At 43.4% G+C, this 20,271-nt stretch overlaps 1 protein-coding gene across 1 annotated transcript in view; it reads left to right on the forward strand.

The window, feature by feature from the left end:
- Nucleotides 1–20,271, forward strand: part of FBXW4 (F-box and WD repeat domain containing 4) — a 426,456-nt gene that overhangs the window by 387,358 nt on the left and 18,827 nt on the right. Inside the window, exon 8 of the mRNA XM_029610216.1 lies at nt 12,873–13,014. Coding sequence (XP_029466076.1) covers nt 12,873–13,014 — 142 coding nt within the window. The remainder of the gene's footprint in view (nt 1–12,872; nt 13,015–20,271) is intronic.

Raw genomic sequence — 20,271 nt, forward strand, 5'->3', positions numbered from 1 at the left:
TGTCCTGAGCTGTATTGATTAGGTACATTTTTCTACTAAAGCATTTAGTCAGTGGGCATAAAACAGGAGGTGAAGGCGGAGGGAGCATATTTGCAGCAGTGTTCCATGCTAGAGTGTGAGGACAGGTCAGATCCCTGCAGAATTGAAAGTGTTTTCAGTCATAGTACATCCCTGCCCAACAGTAAAACTGTTTTCCTGTTTGTCCTTTTGGTCAGAGGACAGGAAGGGGATGACACTTACAAATCATTACTTATTTACAAGGCTTCCTATTACATAATAGATCCTTCTGGATTAATAGGGAACATTGATCTTCTTAAACCTTAAGGTCCCGGTGTACAGGTATTTTAAAAATAAGAAGGAACGAGGGTAAAGGAATTCTGAATTAGCAAATAGTATACCAAGTTATTAAAATAATGATTCTTACAATTCAGATATCTCCTGAACAAAACTTGTGAGGCAAAAATGATTTCTACATAATGGAAAAATTTAATAACCATTTCTCCCTTGAACAAAATTGCTCATCTCTCAGTAATTTATAGTTCCTTCTGGAAGCAGACATTGAATCTAGGTAACTACGTATTTTACTAATCATTGGGTCAATAACTGAACACAAATTAGTCCATCAAAAGCAAATATGGAGTCACTGTTCGGATTCTTCTGCCAAGTCTAGAAAGCAGATAGCTCATTGGGAGGCATCATGGTTAAAGGTTGATTTTATAGGATGGATTTTTATACTGGATTAATTTATACGTTTCTAGAAGAAAACTGAAATCCTTCGTCTGCATGAATGGTAAATCCCACACTGAGCTGGCTGTTATTGCTAGCTGAAAAATTCTGGGGCTGTATTTTGTGACCTCCTCATCCTCTTTTATTATGGATTAGGAAAGAGGGCCTATTCTGGCCTCATTATAAGTAGGGATCTTCATTTTCAGTTTTTATTTTATTTTGCTTAGGAATTTCAATGTAAGAACAAAAAAGAAATCAGTGGAAAAATGACTTTTCCACTGGATTTTCACCTGGGTGCTATAACAAAGTCATTTTTTTCACTGATTTGTTTTTTTACAACATTGAAATTCCCAGGCAAAATAACAGAGAAAATGAAGGTCCCTAATTAGAGGTCACCCTCAGTTTATCTTTTCCTAGGTCTGCCTTGGATCTCTGTTTTCCTAAGTTCAGTATTGAAGAACTTCTTCCACTTTTTCTACATGTTGTTTCCATTCTTCTTTATTATATCTGAATTTCCCATTACATATTTATTTATTTTCTTATGACTTCATTTTTAATGCTATGTTGTCTGGTCTATCCATTATCCAAGCCTAAAACTTTAATTTCTGCTGCCTGAATTCTGACATCTTTATTATGCATAACCCGTGTTTCAGATCCACAGAAAAATGTCTGTGCTACCTTAACTTTATAAAATGTCATTCTAGTTTTCTCCCTTAGGGGCTCATTTTGTAACTGGCTGCGAAAGTCAGACTTTGCACCAGTTTTCAGAGGGAAAGTGCATGTATACTTTCCCCTTGAAGATTATCCCACCAAAACTCAGGGCCGGTGCTAGTTTCTTTTGCTGCCCTGTTTGAACACCTACTATGCTGCCCCCTACCCCGTCCCCCCCCCCGAACGATTCATTCATTCAGTCTCTGTCCCGGCCCATCAGATAAAAGCCAGCTCCCTCCTGCAATCTGTATTTTTAAAAACTGACACCCCTCACCTCCATCACATGCAGAACACAGAGAGAACCTCACCAAATACAGAATGAAGAGATCAGAAAGTATAAACACACAGCCTCCTCTCTCAGACACAGGTGGTTCGCTCTCTCTTTCCTTTCATCTGTTTCTCCCTTGTGCCACCTGTGCCCCCTTGTGCCCCCCCCCCTCCTCTGTGCACGCCTTTCTTGTGCTGCCTTCCTGTCCCTGGGCCCCTCCTTCCCCATGCTCGTTTTTCTTTCCCTCCTTCTGCCCTCCAACTCCCTCTCTTTTCTAGTGCCTTCCTCTCTCTATCTTCTTTCCTCTTGTGTCCTCATCTCCTTTGTGCCTCTTCTGTCTTTTCCTTTCCCTTCCCCCATCTGTCTCTCGCCTTCATGTACCCATTGTGCCTCTCCCCTTCCCTGATCTTCCTTCCTTCCATATCCCCTCTGTGTCTCTTTCCCCATGTGTCTGTCTTCCTTTTCTTCCCCTTTTCTCTGTGTCCCCCTCTGTCTCTCCCCTTTCCTCACCCTGTGACTCTGACTGTCTCTTCCCCTCCTCGGTTCTTGTATCCCTCGGTTGGCTCACTGTAGCCTCCTCTCTCAAGTCTTGGCCCCAGCACTCAGTGAGGAAGGGGAAAGGACCAGAGGGCATTACTGCAGAAATCTGTGGAGCCACTGGGAACCGAGGGCTGTGGTGTGCTCGGCTCCTCTCCCCATCCCATCCAATCACAACACAGGAAAGGAAGGAAGCTGGCAGGAACACAGCTCAGCTCTCTGCTCCTTCTCTTTATAACCAGGAAGCTATGGGAAAGAGAAGGAGCCTGTTGTAAAAATCGGATTTTTCAGTGTCCGGTCAGTACTTCTGACTGGATACTGTACAGCACAACTGAAAACCTGTCTGTCCAGTCCAAAACCAGGCAGTTGGCAACCCTAGCCAAGACACAGATTATTTCCTTAGGCCATGCAGCTAAGCAGTATTGGCAGAGTAGTTTTGGTTTTGCGAGGGGCTGGGTTTCGAGTCATGGGATGCTAGAGTCAAGTAAGTCTCTGTTGGCTGTCCATAGAGGCTAGTATGGCAAAATCAGTTTGGCAACCATTTTGAAATTGGCCTGGAAGTCAACCAATATGTTTCCACCTATGGCCGCCATCTTGCACTTGTGGCAGCTCCCACTCTACACAGGTTTTTCAATGCCAGCCAGGAAGCATGGGGTTTTAGTTTAGTGGCAGCCATTTTGATGGGTCCTGCTCCAAGCCTCCAGCAGCCATTTTGGGGAGGTCTATAGCATTCTAGCCGCATGAATAGATATTTCCAGCTGTCAAGGACACCATTGGGAGGAAATTAGGCCAATTTGCATACCAGAGCCCATTATATGAATCTTTATATATTATTGCATTCTCCTTGCATTCACCACATTTGGAGGAGAGGATGAAGCGTTTGCAACCAAAAGAAATAGGTGGTCAGCAGTATTGATGTGGCCCAGGAGGCAAGCTCTTGGTTATCTGCTGTCCATCCTGCGTAAACATTATCAGACTCATGGGGATACTCTTTTTGTAGCCATGATTTGACCGGGTGCTTGGTTTAGATGATAGGCAGTTACTTGTGAGGGGGATTGTGTCACAGCACCAATTTTGAATGGCAGTAGCTCAGATTCACCCTAAGGTGTGGGGATAAACATTTATTGGCCACTTCTGGTACAGCTATTGAAGCTCATTGTTCCAATTTGAGGGATAGCACATGTCAGGGCTCCTTATATGGCACCATGGTGACTTGTCTTTGTCTCTGTGTTGAAATAATTTCTCTCATTCCTTCTTAAAGTGAGCAAGTGATGGCACAAGAACCAAAGAGCTGCTTGACAGATGGTAGGGTACTACACTAAGAATGGTGTCATGGCTAGTTTGATTATTGCCTTCAAGTGTTCACAGGTTTCCAAATTTGTGTTCCAAAAGAATAAGTCTTTAGATATTTTGTATAACCGTAATGGGGTCAAGAAATATCTAATCCTGAATGGACCTCTATTTTCATCAGTCCATGTAAATCACAAGCATATTAGCAACAATGTTGGATGTGCCTGTCAGTAGTTCATGTGTTGCCTTGACTTGCAGCCAGTGCATGCATATTAGTGTCCATGTGCTGGGGCCATATCTTGGAGCAATTTTTATCCTCCAAGTCACTTATTACATATAGGTGGCCATTTTCTGCTGTGGATTGCACATGGCATTGGTGTCATATCGCATTGCCTTTGGACTGCTTATTGATGCCATACTCTCTGTATAGTGATATTTAAACTCTGTCATCAGAAGCATTTTGTTCAGCAAGTCACTTATGGCTTCACGTTACCTGATTCCCACTCACCTGTACCATATGGGGTGTGCAGTTCTGGCGAATGAAGTGTAGCGGCTAGTTCTATTATCTTGGAAATCATGTGTTGGGCGTCTACCGTTGTCCCCAGGCCACTCTGCTTGCCATCTGATTTAGCACATATTCTTACAGCAGAAGTCTCTGAAGCCATATATTCAACTCTCATATTCACTGTTCTGGTGCATGTCATTTGTCTTTTCTTCAACAGATCATTCGTGGCATCCAGGCCTCGAGCTACCTGATTTGGCAGTAGTTACATGTGTTAATCAATAGGAGAGAGTGAAGTGGGAATCGGTCAAGGAGTTGTAATCCACAATCGGAGAACTCTTTTATTAGAAACAAAAGTAGTACATGTATAAAGGTAGAATCAAATAGTTGTAGGGGGACCGACAATTATTTGAATCTGCTTGTTATTCATGGACTGCTCCGTTTCCAATAAAAGATTTCTATGTTTCTCCAATTGTGGATTACAATTTATTGAGCTATTCCCTCCTCATTCTCTCCTATTAATTATCCATTATGGGGTTTTGGGTTCTTCCACTTTATGATTTTGGATGTTTCAGTAGAACACATATTTCCTGGCTTTCAACAGCATGTACGTATCAGTGTTCATATGCAGGAGATACCCTAGGAGATGCCTGTTCATCCCGTGGTAAGTTAGTTATTACGGAATCTGTTCTATGCTTGTTCTATGGGGTTGTTGCAGTTCTAAGGATGTTTGGTTAGTTCCTTTAGCTCTCTCGTCTTTGGAGTAGATTGCGGCACGCCGACAGTTCTGACCAATCAGGCATTGTGGAGACAACTTGCTCCCTGCTTGAATGAACATAAGTGTGACATTAGAATGGCAACATCCAGAAACCAATAACATTTCAAACTTCAGGGCATTCTCTATCTGACCTTAAAGTTGCCATATTCCTATGAGGAACTTCAAAGGAACACTCCTGCATGAAACAGCTGAATTGGAACTCATCAAAAACTTACTATTATCCTAGGTTTGAACAAAGACAATGGCTTCATGACTCACTACAACTATCTATGAATTTAACCGGGTTTTTTTTAAATTTTGTCAGTAGGCCATACTAAATGCTATTAACACTCTCTCCACACCTTGTCCTGCCTAATTCAATGCCTTCTCTTTGTTTCTATATATATTTTACCCATCTCTTGTACATTACTTCATGCATCTGACAAGTAGACTCTGTCCTTGAAAAGCTCATGCTTCAATAAATTGGTTCATCTATAGGTGCCACCTGACTCTTGTCATTTTACTTGAATGAGTGCATTTAGGATTTATTTATGAGTGTTTGGTGACATCACCAGCAGTGGTAGCTACTGCAGGTTTTCCTGACATGTCTCTGAAGTGCTAGTACAATCAATAGGTGCCTTATTTACCCAGAGCAATTGGTGCAACTAATGACTGGTTGTTTTCTAGGGAAATGATTTGTCTGGGAGTGCCCCCAATTTGTTGTATTGACATCATAGTTCAAGGGCAGCAGCGCTAAAACCGCATTCACACATTTACTCATTCCAACGGACAAATTTAGGTATTGGTTATTTCACATTCTGGATCTAGCCTTCCAAGTGCAGATAGTCAGTTGGTAGGTAAACCAGCACAATAATATCACAGACGGTACCCACTATCGTGTACATTTTCTGCCTTGCATACCAATGTCTGCCTTGCTAACAGGGGATCTTTAATATCTTCCTGCAGCTCTTTCATCATTCCTCCAGTTACGTATTCCTGCTGACACAGTCTGGTATGATTTGCCCACATCGACTAGTCTAGGTTAGTGCAGAGCTGCAGGATTTAAAGAAACCTGGAAAAGCAACACCGTTATATTTGCAGACGCATCACTACCACCAACTCTCTTCCCCCGCATTTCAATTTTCTCTGCATTTTACTGATTACAGCTTCAATATCTTCTATGGTTTCTATGGCTCTTTTCCTCATTCCTTTTGCTTTCCCATTCCAGCTGGTGAATTTGGACTGGTTGGTTCATACTCCTGGTCTAGCTTCTAGGGCAGGTAGACAGATTTAGGGGAATCTGGTGTAGCAACGTACTAGTATTATATGTATGTTGCTATTTTGCAAGTCTTTAACCATGCATTTTGATCCAGTTGTGTATGTCTCATAATTTTCCTTATTACATGTAGGTGGTCTGTTGCTCCTGAATCATTTCAGCATGCCCTATATGCCTCATTTCTTATCACATAGTGTAAAGATAATCTTCCTGTCTTTCTTGGCTTACCTTATACATTCAAATTGTTTCTAGGTATCTGTAGACAATGGTTTGTTCCCAGGTTAGGCAGTTTCTCCACTAGTGTTGTACTTCTCTGCAGTAATATCATTACTCACTCTGCATCCAAGATGACTCATGGTTGCTCTTGTGTTTCTTTCAGCCTCTCCTTGTCTGCAAATTACGCACAGTCCAAAGCTAGTGTATGCACCTTACTGTAGTATGGATATATAGGCATTATAGGATTCAAACAGACTGTGTAGCAATGCAGCAGATGCATAGCCATATCTTAAGTCTGGTCATATCACTTGTAATCTCTGTGCATTCTAACACAGTAGGAATAAGTTCCTGTATCGGTCCCATGGACTTGGATGGCATTACACTTGGAAGCAATTCCATTGCTCTAGGGGCTGCCTCCATCTCCACACCACATGTCTAATTGCTATTCGAGTTTTTCTGAGCTGTATAAGCTGTGCTTCTGGTGAAAATCTTTGCAGGTCTCTATCGTACACACTCTCTCAGAAGCAAGACAAACCACTGTTATGTGTGCAGTCTGGCATGTGTGCAGGGTGCTTTTCTTCGCAGTCTCCATAGCGCAGATGATTCTGCACAAGCTTCATTTCAGCCCTTTAAATGCCATGCATTAATCTGTGCTTGGTGAATCCCTTGTTGCTCAGGTAATTCAGGAATACCATATTCCCCTTCAGTTATTACTGCAAGCAGTACATCCCTTGTAATAAGCCTCATGAGTTTCTGGATGGGACCTTGAGAGGCTCATAGCAATATACAGTATGTACTGTATTACCATTACTGAATGGAGGCAGTCACATATATTGGTGCCAATCTACCGTATCATCCTCTACAGCAATATGCAGTATGTTTACAACAATGTTATTACTATACCAGGTTGAACAAGGGCCTCAACAGTCTTTAGAGTTATAGGCAGCATTAATGATTTGTAAGATATGGTGATAGCTAGCTTAGGGTGCCTAGAGCAAGCAAGGTTTTGTTACAGTGAGCTATGGCGGGGTTCGGCACACAGCAAGTTCTGTATAGAAAACTGGTAGGCAGAGAACATTAAGTGGGTATTCTTGCTACTACATTGCTTGGGTGGGTGAGAGTGGAGACGAGTTGCCTATCGAAAGCAAAATTATGCACATGTTTGATGGTATAAAATGGCAGGTATGTGAGTAGATGCATAACTCATTGAAAATTCACCCTTTGGGAGGCTATAGCTGCAATGGAGGCTTCTCTGTCTGGACAAATTTAGCAATTATGAGACCACTTGTATGTAATGTCTTCAGTGTCATCTTGTTCAAATTTAGATATCTAAATTGGGGGGAAATGTTGAATAGCATGATGATAGAGTAAAGAAGCTTGAACTTAATGATTTTTTTGTTGATTATAATATGATTTTGTACAGTAAAACTGGGAATTTGATCAGGTACAGAAATCTGCACCTGATCAATTTTCCTAAGCTTTTTCCTGTATCAGCAATGTGCCTACAATATCTTCTTCCACGCTCAAAAATGTATTCCCTCCTTCAGGGCAAGAGGAAAGTTATGGAGGGCCAACAATTTCAGATGACCCTCAATAGTTTTGATTTAACTGACTTTCGTGATAAGTTGGATATTGATGCTGTCACTAGCTTTGGACTCAGGCAGGGAGTGGCTGCTCAAAACTTTTGTTAAATTTAGAGATGTTCTTTTTTTTTTTTTTTTTTTTTTTAAATTATAAGATTTGTATCTTTCCAGACATGGCTTGAACTTTGTAAAAGAGGAAACAATTTTTGTTAATGAGGCTGAAGTTCTTCTAGTTGGGTGCATTCCTTGTTTTACATTTTCCCTCCAAGTGCATTAGGTTCCAAGGAGTTCATTATATCTTTTTTAACCAACAAATTAGTTGTGACTGTTTCAACGGTCCAGCTTCCTTAAGGGCCTGCTGCAAAGACGCTGTAGCCTCACATTGTACTATAAAAGCTAAATAACATCAATCATTTTGCCTTTCCTTGTACTCTCATTTATTTATTTATTTTTATAAACCGACATTCGATCTGAGATATCACATCGGTTTACATTCAGGTACTGTAGGTATTTCCCTATCCCCAGAGGGCTTACAATCTGAGAGGGTCATTTATCAAAATGCGATAAGGCGTTTTCGCATGCGTTAAGGACTTATCGCATGCGAAAAGCCACGTTAACGCATGCGAAAATGCCTTTAACGCATGCGATAGCCCCATATCGTATGGTGCATTGCAAATCCGAAAAAGAGGAGGAGTTGGGGCGGGCTGGGTTTGCCAGTCTGCGACGTGCTATCACACAGACTTAATGCCGATTTTTTCAGTAGCGTTAAGCTGTGCGATTGCTTGTGTTATGGGGCGGCAAGGTGCTAGTGCATTTCGCGCTGTAAGGCCTGTTTTAGTAGGTTTGGAGCACCAGCCTAGCCATATGAGAGAGACTATAAGCACGAAAGCAAAAATCCATGCATACCCTTGACATTTATAAAACAGCACATACTCATGTGTGTGCTACTTACACACATATATGCTATTTTACGTGCAAAACCTCTTTGAAAATGTACTCCCTAGTAGGGAGGAGGAACAGTATAAATGGGCGGAGCCACAGAATGAAGGGTTTGGGGAAAAAAATCTAATTCTTTGGATTGCTAGTCAACGCATAAAAGTCACTATTATGACAGATCTTGGTCTTAGTTATGGCTAGACATAAGAGAGAACTAAATTGTAACCACATAGATACCAAAAATGGCTACCTGCCTTCTTAAAGGCAAATGAGAAATGTGCAGAGTGGTCCTGGGGACAGTGGTACACAGTGCTGCTTTCAGTTCAGTTTGAGGAAGTTTTTCACAATAGCAAATTACTAGAACATTTTAAGTAAGCAGATACTATAGAAAAAAATGAGACTCCAAAAAGGCAAGTGTGTGGGTCATTCCCTTAGTCGTTTATATTTTTAGAGTGCAGCATTTGTTGTTAATGGCCTCAGAAGGTAGGAGCATCACACAGCTGCTGTTTAAAGTGAGCACAATCAAATGACTTTTAATGGGCAGTGGGAGCCTGCTTCACATCATATTGATCAACACAGTAGGGACATTAAGGGGTTTCCTGTTGCAAAGCTAGACTCTCTACTTTAATATTCTAGTTAAAAAATAATTAGATAAACGGCTAGGGGAAAACTGTTCAATACAGTTGATCAACGGCCACCACGATCCACCATATTTTGTACCTGGCACAGACTTCATTACCCTCACCACTGGTTCATTAAAGATATTGCAAGTCGCTTTGCAAAGATTCAAGGATGGGACTGCCATAGATCTGCAAATATTTTGACATATTTATTATTTTGTAGGACAGGTGCATAGCTTTTTCTTCTATTCTTAGAAATAGAGCATTTAATAATTCATATGTGATTGTGATTGGAGTAAATAACAAATGTTAGTGGTGCAATAACAAGTAATTTTTAAAAGAAAAAATATATTAAAATGAAAGCAATTAAGAACATTGCAAACATTTTTTTCCATTTAAAGAGTTTGTGTTCTGACGAAGTCCTTTGAAAACAAAGTCCAGATACTTCAGCAGCCATATATGTATAGTTTTTAATTCAGTAGATGGATAGTACAGGCTATATATAACAGATTCTTTTACCAACATGCTGAACTGATAAATGCCTAGCATGGTCTTAATAAGGAGGAAAAAAGTCCAGGCTCCTTTATTGCTATTACTTTTGAGAAGGATTTTCACAGATGAAGGTTATTACTGAGAAACATTTACTTACAGGAACCATGGTCATTTGATGTTCATTGAAGACCCATGTACCTCCAAGTTTACCCTTATCATTTTTTAAGTGGTAATAACAGACTGGAGAATTGTGTTTTAAGAAGCAGTTAAGATTATATCACTTATATCAAGGATGGGCAAACTTGTTTTTAAACAGGGCCACATTACTGGGGCTTATCGGAACTGGGGGCTAGGGGGCCCCCCTTAGAACTGCACACACACGTTCTCTCTCTCACCCACCCATATACACACACACACACATACACATATGCTCTCTCACCCATTCTCACAAAGTTCTCACCCATCCACATATACACATGCTGTCTCTTACCCACTCATGCACTCATTGTTACTGGCTCCTTCACGTACACACACACACACACACACACACACACACCCCCACATGCTCTCACTCTTGCTGGCTCCCTCACACACACCCTCAGGCAATCTCTTATTCATTCTCTCATCGAAACATAGAAATGTCAGCAGAAAAGGACCAAATGGTTCATCCAGTCTGTCCCGCAAGCTTATGGTAGTATGTGCCACGCTGCACAGGTCACCCCCACACTTATTAGTTTCCCAGACCATAAAAGTCAAAGCCCTTGTTGGTTGCTGTCTGAGTCCCAAGTCCCTGTTACTTCTTGCCATTGAAGCAGAGAGCATACAGACCCCCAGGCAGGCTTCCTTCCATTCTCACTCACATATAAAGACCCCTAGGCAGGTTCCCATTCATTCTCACCCCCCCCCCCCCCCCCCCCGGTAGTCTTCCATTAATTCTCATACATACACACACAGACCCTCAGGTAGGCTCCCATTCATTCTCAAAAATGCACACACCCAGGCAGGCTCCCATTCATTCTCCCCCCCCCCCCCCCCCCCGGCAGGCTTCCATTCAATCTAACACTTACATACAGACTCCTAGGCAGGCTCCCATTCATTCTCACACCTACACACACCCCAGGCAGGCTCCCATTCATTCTCTCACACACAGAGACCTGCAGGCAGGCACCCATTCATTCTCATAAACACACACACACACCTTGGCAGGCTTCCCTCTCTTTCTTTTGCCAGCATCCTCTCAACCTCTTTCACTCCTCTGTTGCTGCTGTCACTGCTGCTGCGTGCTTGTTGGGGATGAGATGATCAATCATTGCTACAGAAGACCGCTCTGCTACTTCTCCTCCTTTCTGCAGGTCTCATGGTATTGAAAATTTGTGGGTCTAGCATTTCCTCCGTACTGATCTCATGCATCGCGAGATCAGCATACACAGCTACCCTCACGAATTTTTAATACCGCAGGGCTGCCACAGAGGTTGAGATGGGCTCAGTTCTTTGGTCCTGATGTGCGGCCTCTTATTTCTTTAGTCGCTAATGGGATGGGGTCCACCAGCAGTGGCCTCCTTATGTCAGCTGTCAGCCTGCAGCTGATTCTGGCGGGGCCACGATGTTCCTCCTCTTCCTGCCCCGCTAGCCATGCTGCTCTTCCTGTGCTGCTGTGCTTCTGAGGGGTACTTCACTGCCGGCTGTAGACACCCAGATTGACATCATCAACAAAGGCCCACAATGTCAGGCCTTTGTTGGATTTAACATCATCAGATAAGTCGGGACTCTGAAAGTTATGTTGAATTGCATTTTATATATACAACAGCAAACCTTTTTGAAGGAATAATGGGATAAAAAATATGAGTTGCAGTTTTCACTAGGGTAGCACGGAGTTTAAAAATAATATAACAGGTGGAGGAGGATTGGTTAATGATTATACATGGAAATCTGGCAGACCTTGTGTTGGGCTGAAAAATCTATATATGAAACCCTTCCTCTACTTGTCAAAAATGTTTTGTGTCTTAGTAAATTAGGCAGCTTGCAAGTGTTTCACCACACCTTGCAGTTGACCTTTTAAAAAAAATTCTCTTCAATGGTCAGTTAGATAAGGACTCGGTTTCGAGCAGAGAACTGTTCATAATAATTTAGCATTTTTCAAAAATTTATAACTCACTGGGGTGTTTTTTATATATTTTGATTGTCATAGGCCTTTGTTGATGACATCGTTGCAAGGCACTGGTGGGCTGGAGATGAGGCAAACTGAGTAGTATGAGGGCTGGGTTTGCCCTTGGGCCATAGTTTACCCACTCTGACTTATATCTTGTCTTTCAGAACTGAACTCATTGCTGATCCAGACTGATTATTCTTATGATTGAGGATTCCATATCATTTATTATTTAAAATATGTCTCAGAGAAATCGCTGTTGACATCTGCAGAACTTTTAGTTTACTATTGGTTTTAAATATATTTATCTATTTATTTGGATTTATTATCTGACTTTTTGAATAAGTAATTCACTCAAGACAGGGCACAGCATATGAGAATAGCAGAATACAGAGATCAGAAGTAATTTAACAATAGAATAAGGTACACAGTAGAACAGAGCTAGTATATAAATGAACAGTAAGGAACAATAATAATGCCTAAAGTTAAAATCATGCCTAAACTTCAAATAAATATATCTTAACACTAGACAAATGATGCAAACAGTAAGGAACTGACTAGAGATGAAACAATGACTAAATTCAATGCATAAACTTCAAAATAAATACACAGACATCTTTGCATCTCTATAATGGCACATTCAGGGCAGTCACTATTTACATAAACAAACTTGGTGTACCTGATCTGCAGCTTGCCTTGAGCTCAGGTTTGTAAATGAGTAATTAAGTCCAAATCCAAAATATTTGATCAAATTATTTGGAAATAATTTATAAATATTTACAATACTGCAAATGTATCCTTCTTGATTACAGGAAATGTGTCATGGAGTGGGAGGAACCTCATGATAGTGCACTTTACTGCATGCAGAGTGATGGAAACTACATGATAGCAAGTGGATCATCTTACTATGGAGTGGTACGACTCTGGGATAAACGAATGAAAAATTGCTTACAAGTGAGTAACTTTTTGAATGAGTAAACAAGTGTCAATTATAGATCTAAGAGGTATGTCCATGAATGCTACATTCTTTTTGCCAGTTCTGCTCACGTGGCCTTTAAAATCATGAGATTGATATTCAAAAGATGAAAAGTTATTCGTGTAAATGGCAAAATGTCTATATTCATCGCCATATGCAGCTACATTCTAGCAGTGGGCGGGCAGGAGGCATTTCCGGGAGGAGTGGAGTTAGCGCTTAATTTATGCGGCTCATTCTGGTTGTACCATAGGGCTGTTCTAAAGTTCGCTGGATATATTTATCCAGCAGAGTATATTCAGCGGCGTTGCCACGCCACTGACTATCCCAATTAAGTTAGCCGGCTAGGTGTATCTGACTAACTTAACTAGCCACTCCACATCTCTAGCCACTTTTCAACATATTAAAAATGGATGATTGTATTCCTTCAGTCTTTTTGGAAACTATACAGGAAGAGGTTCAAATTCCAAAAATGTAAATGTTTACAAGCTACATCTATAAAGGGGTGAATTTTCAGAGTTACACACACAAAAATGAGCATATATGTGCGTATTTAGCCTGTACTCACATAATCGCTGTTTTATAAAAATTGAAAGAACGTGCGCACTTTTGGTTTCATGCACACATATATGCATGAAAGAGGCGGTCTAGGGGAATTCTGGGACAGGGCTTAAGATGATATTTTTTAAGATTTAAGCTTGTACATTTGGCAACCTACTCGTGTAATTTTACACCTGCTAATTACCTTGCATAATTGATAGCACACTTATTTTTTGTATACTGTTGGCTGGGTGGAAAGTCTGGGTGAACTGAGGGGAGTTCAGGCTGAAGAACCAGGAGGGTCTCAATGACCTGGAGAAGGAATGGGCAAACTAGTGGAGGAATTGGAAAACTGGTCATTTCAATTACACTTGCATGTTTTTAAATATACTGACTTCCACGCATAAATCGGGTTTTACATGAGCAAGTCCTACTTTATTTTTGTGCGTAAAATATATGCATATGTATTTTTTAAATCAATAGAAAAAGTATGAGTGTTCAGTGCTTTGAAATACTCACTTTCAATACATTGCATGAATTCGCATATAAGCATTCAGACGCACATATGTGATGGGTAGAACTGTGCATATTTTATGATACGCTAAAGTTATAAATACTGTCAAATCTATGTGCAGCCATTATACGCTCAGTATTTGCTTGCACGTGCAGTTGTTTAAAAGTTATCCTCCAAGAATATAAAGAACGACAACATTTTGTCAATGAATTGGCCCTTCTCATTGGCTCCTCAAAACGTCTCTCCAAATTTCATCAGCAAGTTCTTTAGTTGCTCATTTGTTCAGTCAAGGATGTTGCCCTGATGACTATCCTTCAGTAAAATGCTTAAAATAATTAGGCAATTCTATTAGCCATCAGATCTGTAATTTGTTATACCCTATTGATTTCCATACTGCCATTACTGAATGAAAGAACAATTCTAACTGGCTTATTTACTCAGTCTCCATAAAACAAGTAATCCAATCATCTGTCAGAATCTTATCGTACTTAGCTGATGCATCTACAGAAGATGTTTGTTCTTAGCAGATTGTAGAATATCAATGCCTTGAGATAGCGTTTGAAAAGTTGAGCTTTAGCAGAAACCCAGTTTGTTTTAGTTATAAGGCCCTCTACTATGGTCCTTTATCAGTCCAACAAGGACTATATAATACATCTGGGTCTTAGGTATCCCTAATCGTTCTTTCTGGATTAATAAAGGACCTTAATTGCTGAATTAAAAGGAGCATTTCATTTCAGTTGAGCCACATGTCAGCTAAGTTTAAATGCTTTATCTTGTATTTGTGATATTAAATTGTAGTGATCAATGTCTGCAAAAGGAAAAATCATTGTTCTCACAAGACAAGTAGGATGGTAGTCCTCACATATGGGTGACATCATCAGGATGGAGCCCAATCACGGAAAACTTGTCAAAGTTTCCAGAACTTTGACTGGCTCCTACTGGGTATGCCCAGCATGGCACTAGCCCTGCAGCCAGCAGGGGTCCCCCTTCAGTCTTCTTTTTTCCGCGCAGCAGTAGCCTCATGGTAAAGGAGCTCTGAAGAGATTCCTGACAGGAATTTTCCTCACAGAATTACTAAAAGTTAAATTGCCCCATAGGGGTCCCTCCTCTAACTTTTCTCAGTCCGCGGTACTCCGGTAAGTTTTTACCCGTTTTCCGTCGATTACAGTCGAGTTTGGCCTAGTGGCCGTCGACCGCACCGCAACTCGATTCTTTTCCATTCCCATGGCGTCGGGGTTTCGTCAGTGCCCGGACTGTACCCGCATCATGTCTATCACAGACCCCCATAAAGTCTGTGTAATGTGTCTAGGACACGAGCACGATGTCTTGACCTGCACCAAGTGTGCCCTAATGACACCGAAGGGTCGCAAGGCCAGAACGGAGAAGATGGAACTACTCTTCCATTCTCAAACCCCGACTCCGTCCATTGCATCGACGTCGTCAGAACTGGCACAGTCAACTTCACGCCAGCATCGACCGCCGATTGGTGACCGACCGGCATCGACGACTTCTCGGCCATCGACTCCATCTACGCCCCCTCAGGATCGAGGGGATCGCAGGGAGAAACATCGCCATCGACACTATAAGACTTGGACCATCGAGGGAGCGAAATCATCGACCTCGCCATAGTCCGAGCCGCTGTCGAAGAAACCCTGTCCAGGAAAGACACCGACCATTCCTGCGACCGGGTCACTGAGGCAACACTCACCTGATCGGGGATTGGGAGCTGCGACTCCGCCTTTAACGGTGGTCCCTCCGGCTATGCCTCTGCCTCCTTCTTCTGTTCCGGAGCTGGGGCTGCTTGCTCCAGGTCTCCGAGAAGAACTGGACCGGATGGTTCAGGAGGCCATTGACAAGGCGATGCAATGCTTTCAGGTTCCTCTGGCACCGACACCGGTATCGCCTGTGGAACCGATCATTGACCCGATTCCGACAGCGCTGGCACCACTGCTATCCAGGATGGAAGTGCATATGGCTGCTTTTCCACCGATGGATCCCGGGTCTCCGATGGCTCTGATGCCCTTCCCACTGACAGCATCATTGGGAGGAGAAATACCGTTCCACATCCCTCCTTCGGGAGTTCTGCCTCAGCCATCGATGCCAATACATCCCTCGCCACCGACCCATCCATCGGTGCTGATACATCCATCGGCGCCATCGAGTCATCCATCAATGCCTTCGATGCCATCATCAGTGCCTTCGATGCCATCATCAGTGCCTCCAATAATTCCTCCGATTCCTTCGGAGCCTAGACCGGGTCCTTCAGGTATCCAACCACTCTGTCCCCCTCTATTTCCTAGAGGGACGGGTGCGGATCCTTATGATACCTGGGGTAATGATAACCTCAACAGACACCGATGATTTACCTTCACCACCTTAGCCCACTGAGAGTAGAAAGCGTTCTCCCCCAGAGGACCTTTCCTTTATAAATTTTGTGAAGGAAATGTCTGAATTGGTTCCCTTCCAATTACAGACGGAACAGGATGATAGGCACCAGATGATGGAGTTGCTCCAATTCCTGGATGCCTCCAAGGTAATCACCTCTATTCCCATCCATCAGGTCCTTCTCGATCTCCTCAAGAAGAACTGGGAACATCCGTGGATCAATTGCTCCAGTTCACAGGAAAGCTGACCCTACCTATTTGGTACAGTCAGCCCCAGGTTTTCAAAAATCACAGCTTGATCACCACTCAGTTGTGGTAGAGTCTGCACAAAAGAGGGCGAAAAGGTCAAAGCTTCACTCGTCTGTTCCTCCTGGAAAGGAACAGAAGTTCCTAGATAACATTGGTCGCAGAGTATTCCAGGGAGCCATGCTCATCTCCCGAATTGCTGCCAATCAGCTTTATATGACCCAATATAACAGGGTCATTTTTAAGCAGATACAGGATTTTTCAGACTCCCTGCCTCAGCAATTTCAAGAACAATTACAAACCCTAGTAAACAAGGGTTTTGAGGCAGGCAAGCATGAGATTAGAACATCTTATGACATTTTTGACACTTCTACCAGAGTGTCTGCAGCTGCTATTTCGGCGAGACGGTGGGCCTGGCTCAAGTCTTCTGACCTTCGCCCAGATGTACAAGACCGGTTATCCAACCTGCCTTGTGTCGGAGATAATCTGTTTGGCGAACAGATTCAACGGATGGTGGCAGAATTAAAGGACCATCATGAGACCCTAAGACAGCTCTCTTTGATGCCTTCCGACTTCTCCTCAAAACAGCCCTTCAGAAAGGACTCTAAGAAGTCTTTCTTCCGCCCGAAGAAGTCTTACCTGCCACCAACCAGATTCCGTGCCACAAGACCTTATCAAAAACCGCAGTCTCGTCAAGCCCATAAACAAAAACCACAAGCAGCTCCTCAACCAGGACCTGCTTCCAGTTTTTGACTTCCGCTTAGAGAGCAGCAGCCACATTCCTCTGTCGCACATACCAGTGGGAGGTCGATTATGCCACTTTCACAACATCCGACCAATGGGTATTGGCAATCATTGCTCAGGGTTACCATTTCTCGCCCTGTCACCGGACTCCCCACCTCTACAGACGTGGAGAACATCCGAACACTCCATTCTTCTGGATCAAGAGGTTTCCCTCCTTCTCCAGTCAAGAGCAATAGAACCCGTTCCATACTCTCAGCAAGGCCTAGGGTTCTATTCCCGGTACTTCCTAATCCCCAAAAAATCGGGAGACGTACGTCCTATTCTGGACCTACAGGCCCTCAACAAGTACCTCCAGCGAGAAAAGTTCAAGATGGTCACCTTGGGATTGCTTCTACCTCTTCTACAAAGAGAAGACTGGCTCTGCTCTCTGGACCTCCAGGACGCATACACCCACATTGCGATAAGTCCAGCTCATTGCAAGTACCTGAGGTTCCTAGTAGGCCCCAAGCAGTATCAATACAGAGTGCTTCCATTCAGCCTAGCGTCTGCACCACGAGTCTTTACAAAATGCCGCGTAGTTGTCGCAGCCTTCCTCAGGACACAAGGTGTTCACGTCTACTCCTATCTGGACAACTGGTTAATAAGGGCTCCCACTCAGCAAGCTGCTCTGTCGTCCCTCAACCTAACCTTACACACACTAATTTCATTAGGATTTCTCGTCAATTACGACAAATCCTATTTAGTCCCATCTCAAACCTTGTTGTTCATTGGGGCAGACTTGGACACCTTACAGGCAAAGGCTTTCCTACCTCAACAATGAGCACTGACTCTTGTATCTCTTGCTCACCAGCTGCAGTCTCAGCACTCTGCGACTGCACGCCAATTTCTCGTCCTCTGGGACACATGGCGTCCTCAGTCCATGTCACACCAATGGCCCGCTTGGCCATGAGACTCATGCACTGGATTCTGAGGTCTCAATGGACTCAAGCTATTCAGCCTCTGTCGACCATTGTCCACATCACCGACTCACTCTGTCTGACTCTCTCACCACCGACGCTTCCAACCTTGGGTGGGGAGCCCACGTAGCAGATCTGCAGACACAAGGCTCTTGGTCTCCAGAGGAAGCCAAACACCAAATAAATTTTCTGGAACTTCGAGCAATCAGATATGTTCTCAGGGCTTTTCAGGATCGCCTCTCAAATCAGGTCATCCTGATTCAGACGGACAACCAGGTGGCCATGTGGTACATCAACAACAGGGAGGTACGGGCTCCTTCCTTCTGTGTCAGGAAGCTGCACAGATCTGGGCGGAAACTCTCTCCCATTCGATGTACCTCAGGGCCACCTACCTACCGGGAGTGGGCAATGTGCAGGCAGACAAGCTGAGTCACATCTTTCAATCGCACGAGTGGTCTCTCAACCCTTCGGTAGCGAACTCCATTTTTCAACAATGGGGGTATCCTCGAATAGACCTCTTTGCGTCCCCACAAAACCGCAAAGTGGAAAACTACTGCTCTCTCGTTCGCAGCAAACTCTCTCAACCCAGAGACGCATTCTCCCTCTCGTGGGCAATGCTCTATGCATTCCCTCCACTTCCTCTTCTCTCAAAGACTCTCATGAAGTTACGTCAGGACAAGGGAACCATAATCCTGATAGCACCTCACTGGCCACGCCAAGTGTGGTTTCCAATACTTCAGGATCTCTCCATCCGCAGGCACATTCCCTTGGGAAAGGACCCACTTCTGATCACTCAGAATGACGGGAGCCTATGCCATCCCAATCTTCAAGCCTTATTCCTGACGGCATTGATGTTGAAAGGTTAATCCTTCAACTACTTAACCTTTCTGAATCAGTTTCCTGTGTCTTGATTGCTTCATGGAAGCCTTCCACGAGAAAATCTTGCTCTTACAAATGGAAAAGGTTCACGTCATGGTGCTCTTCTCAGTCCCTTGACCCCTTTTCCTGTCCAATCCCAAAATTTCTGGACTATCTCTGGCATCTATCTGAGTCAGGTCTAAAGACTTCTTCCATCAGAATGCATGTCAGTGCGGTAGCCGCCTTCCATAAAGGTGTCGGGGACGTCCCTATATCAGTACAACCCCTGGTAACACGCTTTTTGAGGGGCTTGCTTCATATCAAGCCTCCACTACGTCCTCCGGCCCCTTCTTGGGACCTTAATCTGGTTTTGGGTTGACTCATAAAACCACTGTTCAAGCCTCTTCACTCCTGTGACCTTCGATTATCTCACATGGAAAGTGATTTTCCTTTTGCAATCACTTCAGTGAATTGCAGGCTCTGGTTACCTATCCGCCTTACACTAAACTTCTGCAGGACCGGGCAGTACTCCGCACTCACCCTATGTTCTTGCCTAAGGTAGTATCGGAGTTTCACATTAATCAATCCATTATACTACCTACCTTTTTTCCCAGGCCCCATGCCAACCCAGGAGAACAGGCTCTGCATACCCTTGACTGTAAACGGGCTCTAGCGTTTTACCTAGACCGTACAGCTGCCCACAGGGAAAGCACTCAATTGTTCGTCTCTTTCCACCTTAACAAGTTAGGGAAGCCTATGGGTAAGCAGACTCTCTCCTCCTGGTTGGCGGACTGCATATCCTTCTGCTATCAGCAAGCGGGCATTCCATTCCAAGACCGTGTTAAAGCACACTCTGTGAGGGCCATGGTGATTTCAGTAGCACACCTACGATCGGTGCCGCTTCCTGACATTTGCAGGGCTCCTACCTGGAGTTCTCTCCACACCTGTGCAGCCCACTATTGACTGGACAAAGCCGGAAGACAAGATTCCATTGTC

Source organism: Rhinatrema bivittatum, chromosome 7 (assembly GCF_901001135.1).
Source record: "Rhinatrema bivittatum chromosome 7, aRhiBiv1.1, whole genome shotgun sequence".
NCBI classification, from domain to species: domain Eukaryota; kingdom Metazoa; phylum Chordata; class Amphibia; order Gymnophiona; family Rhinatrematidae; genus Rhinatrema; species Rhinatrema bivittatum.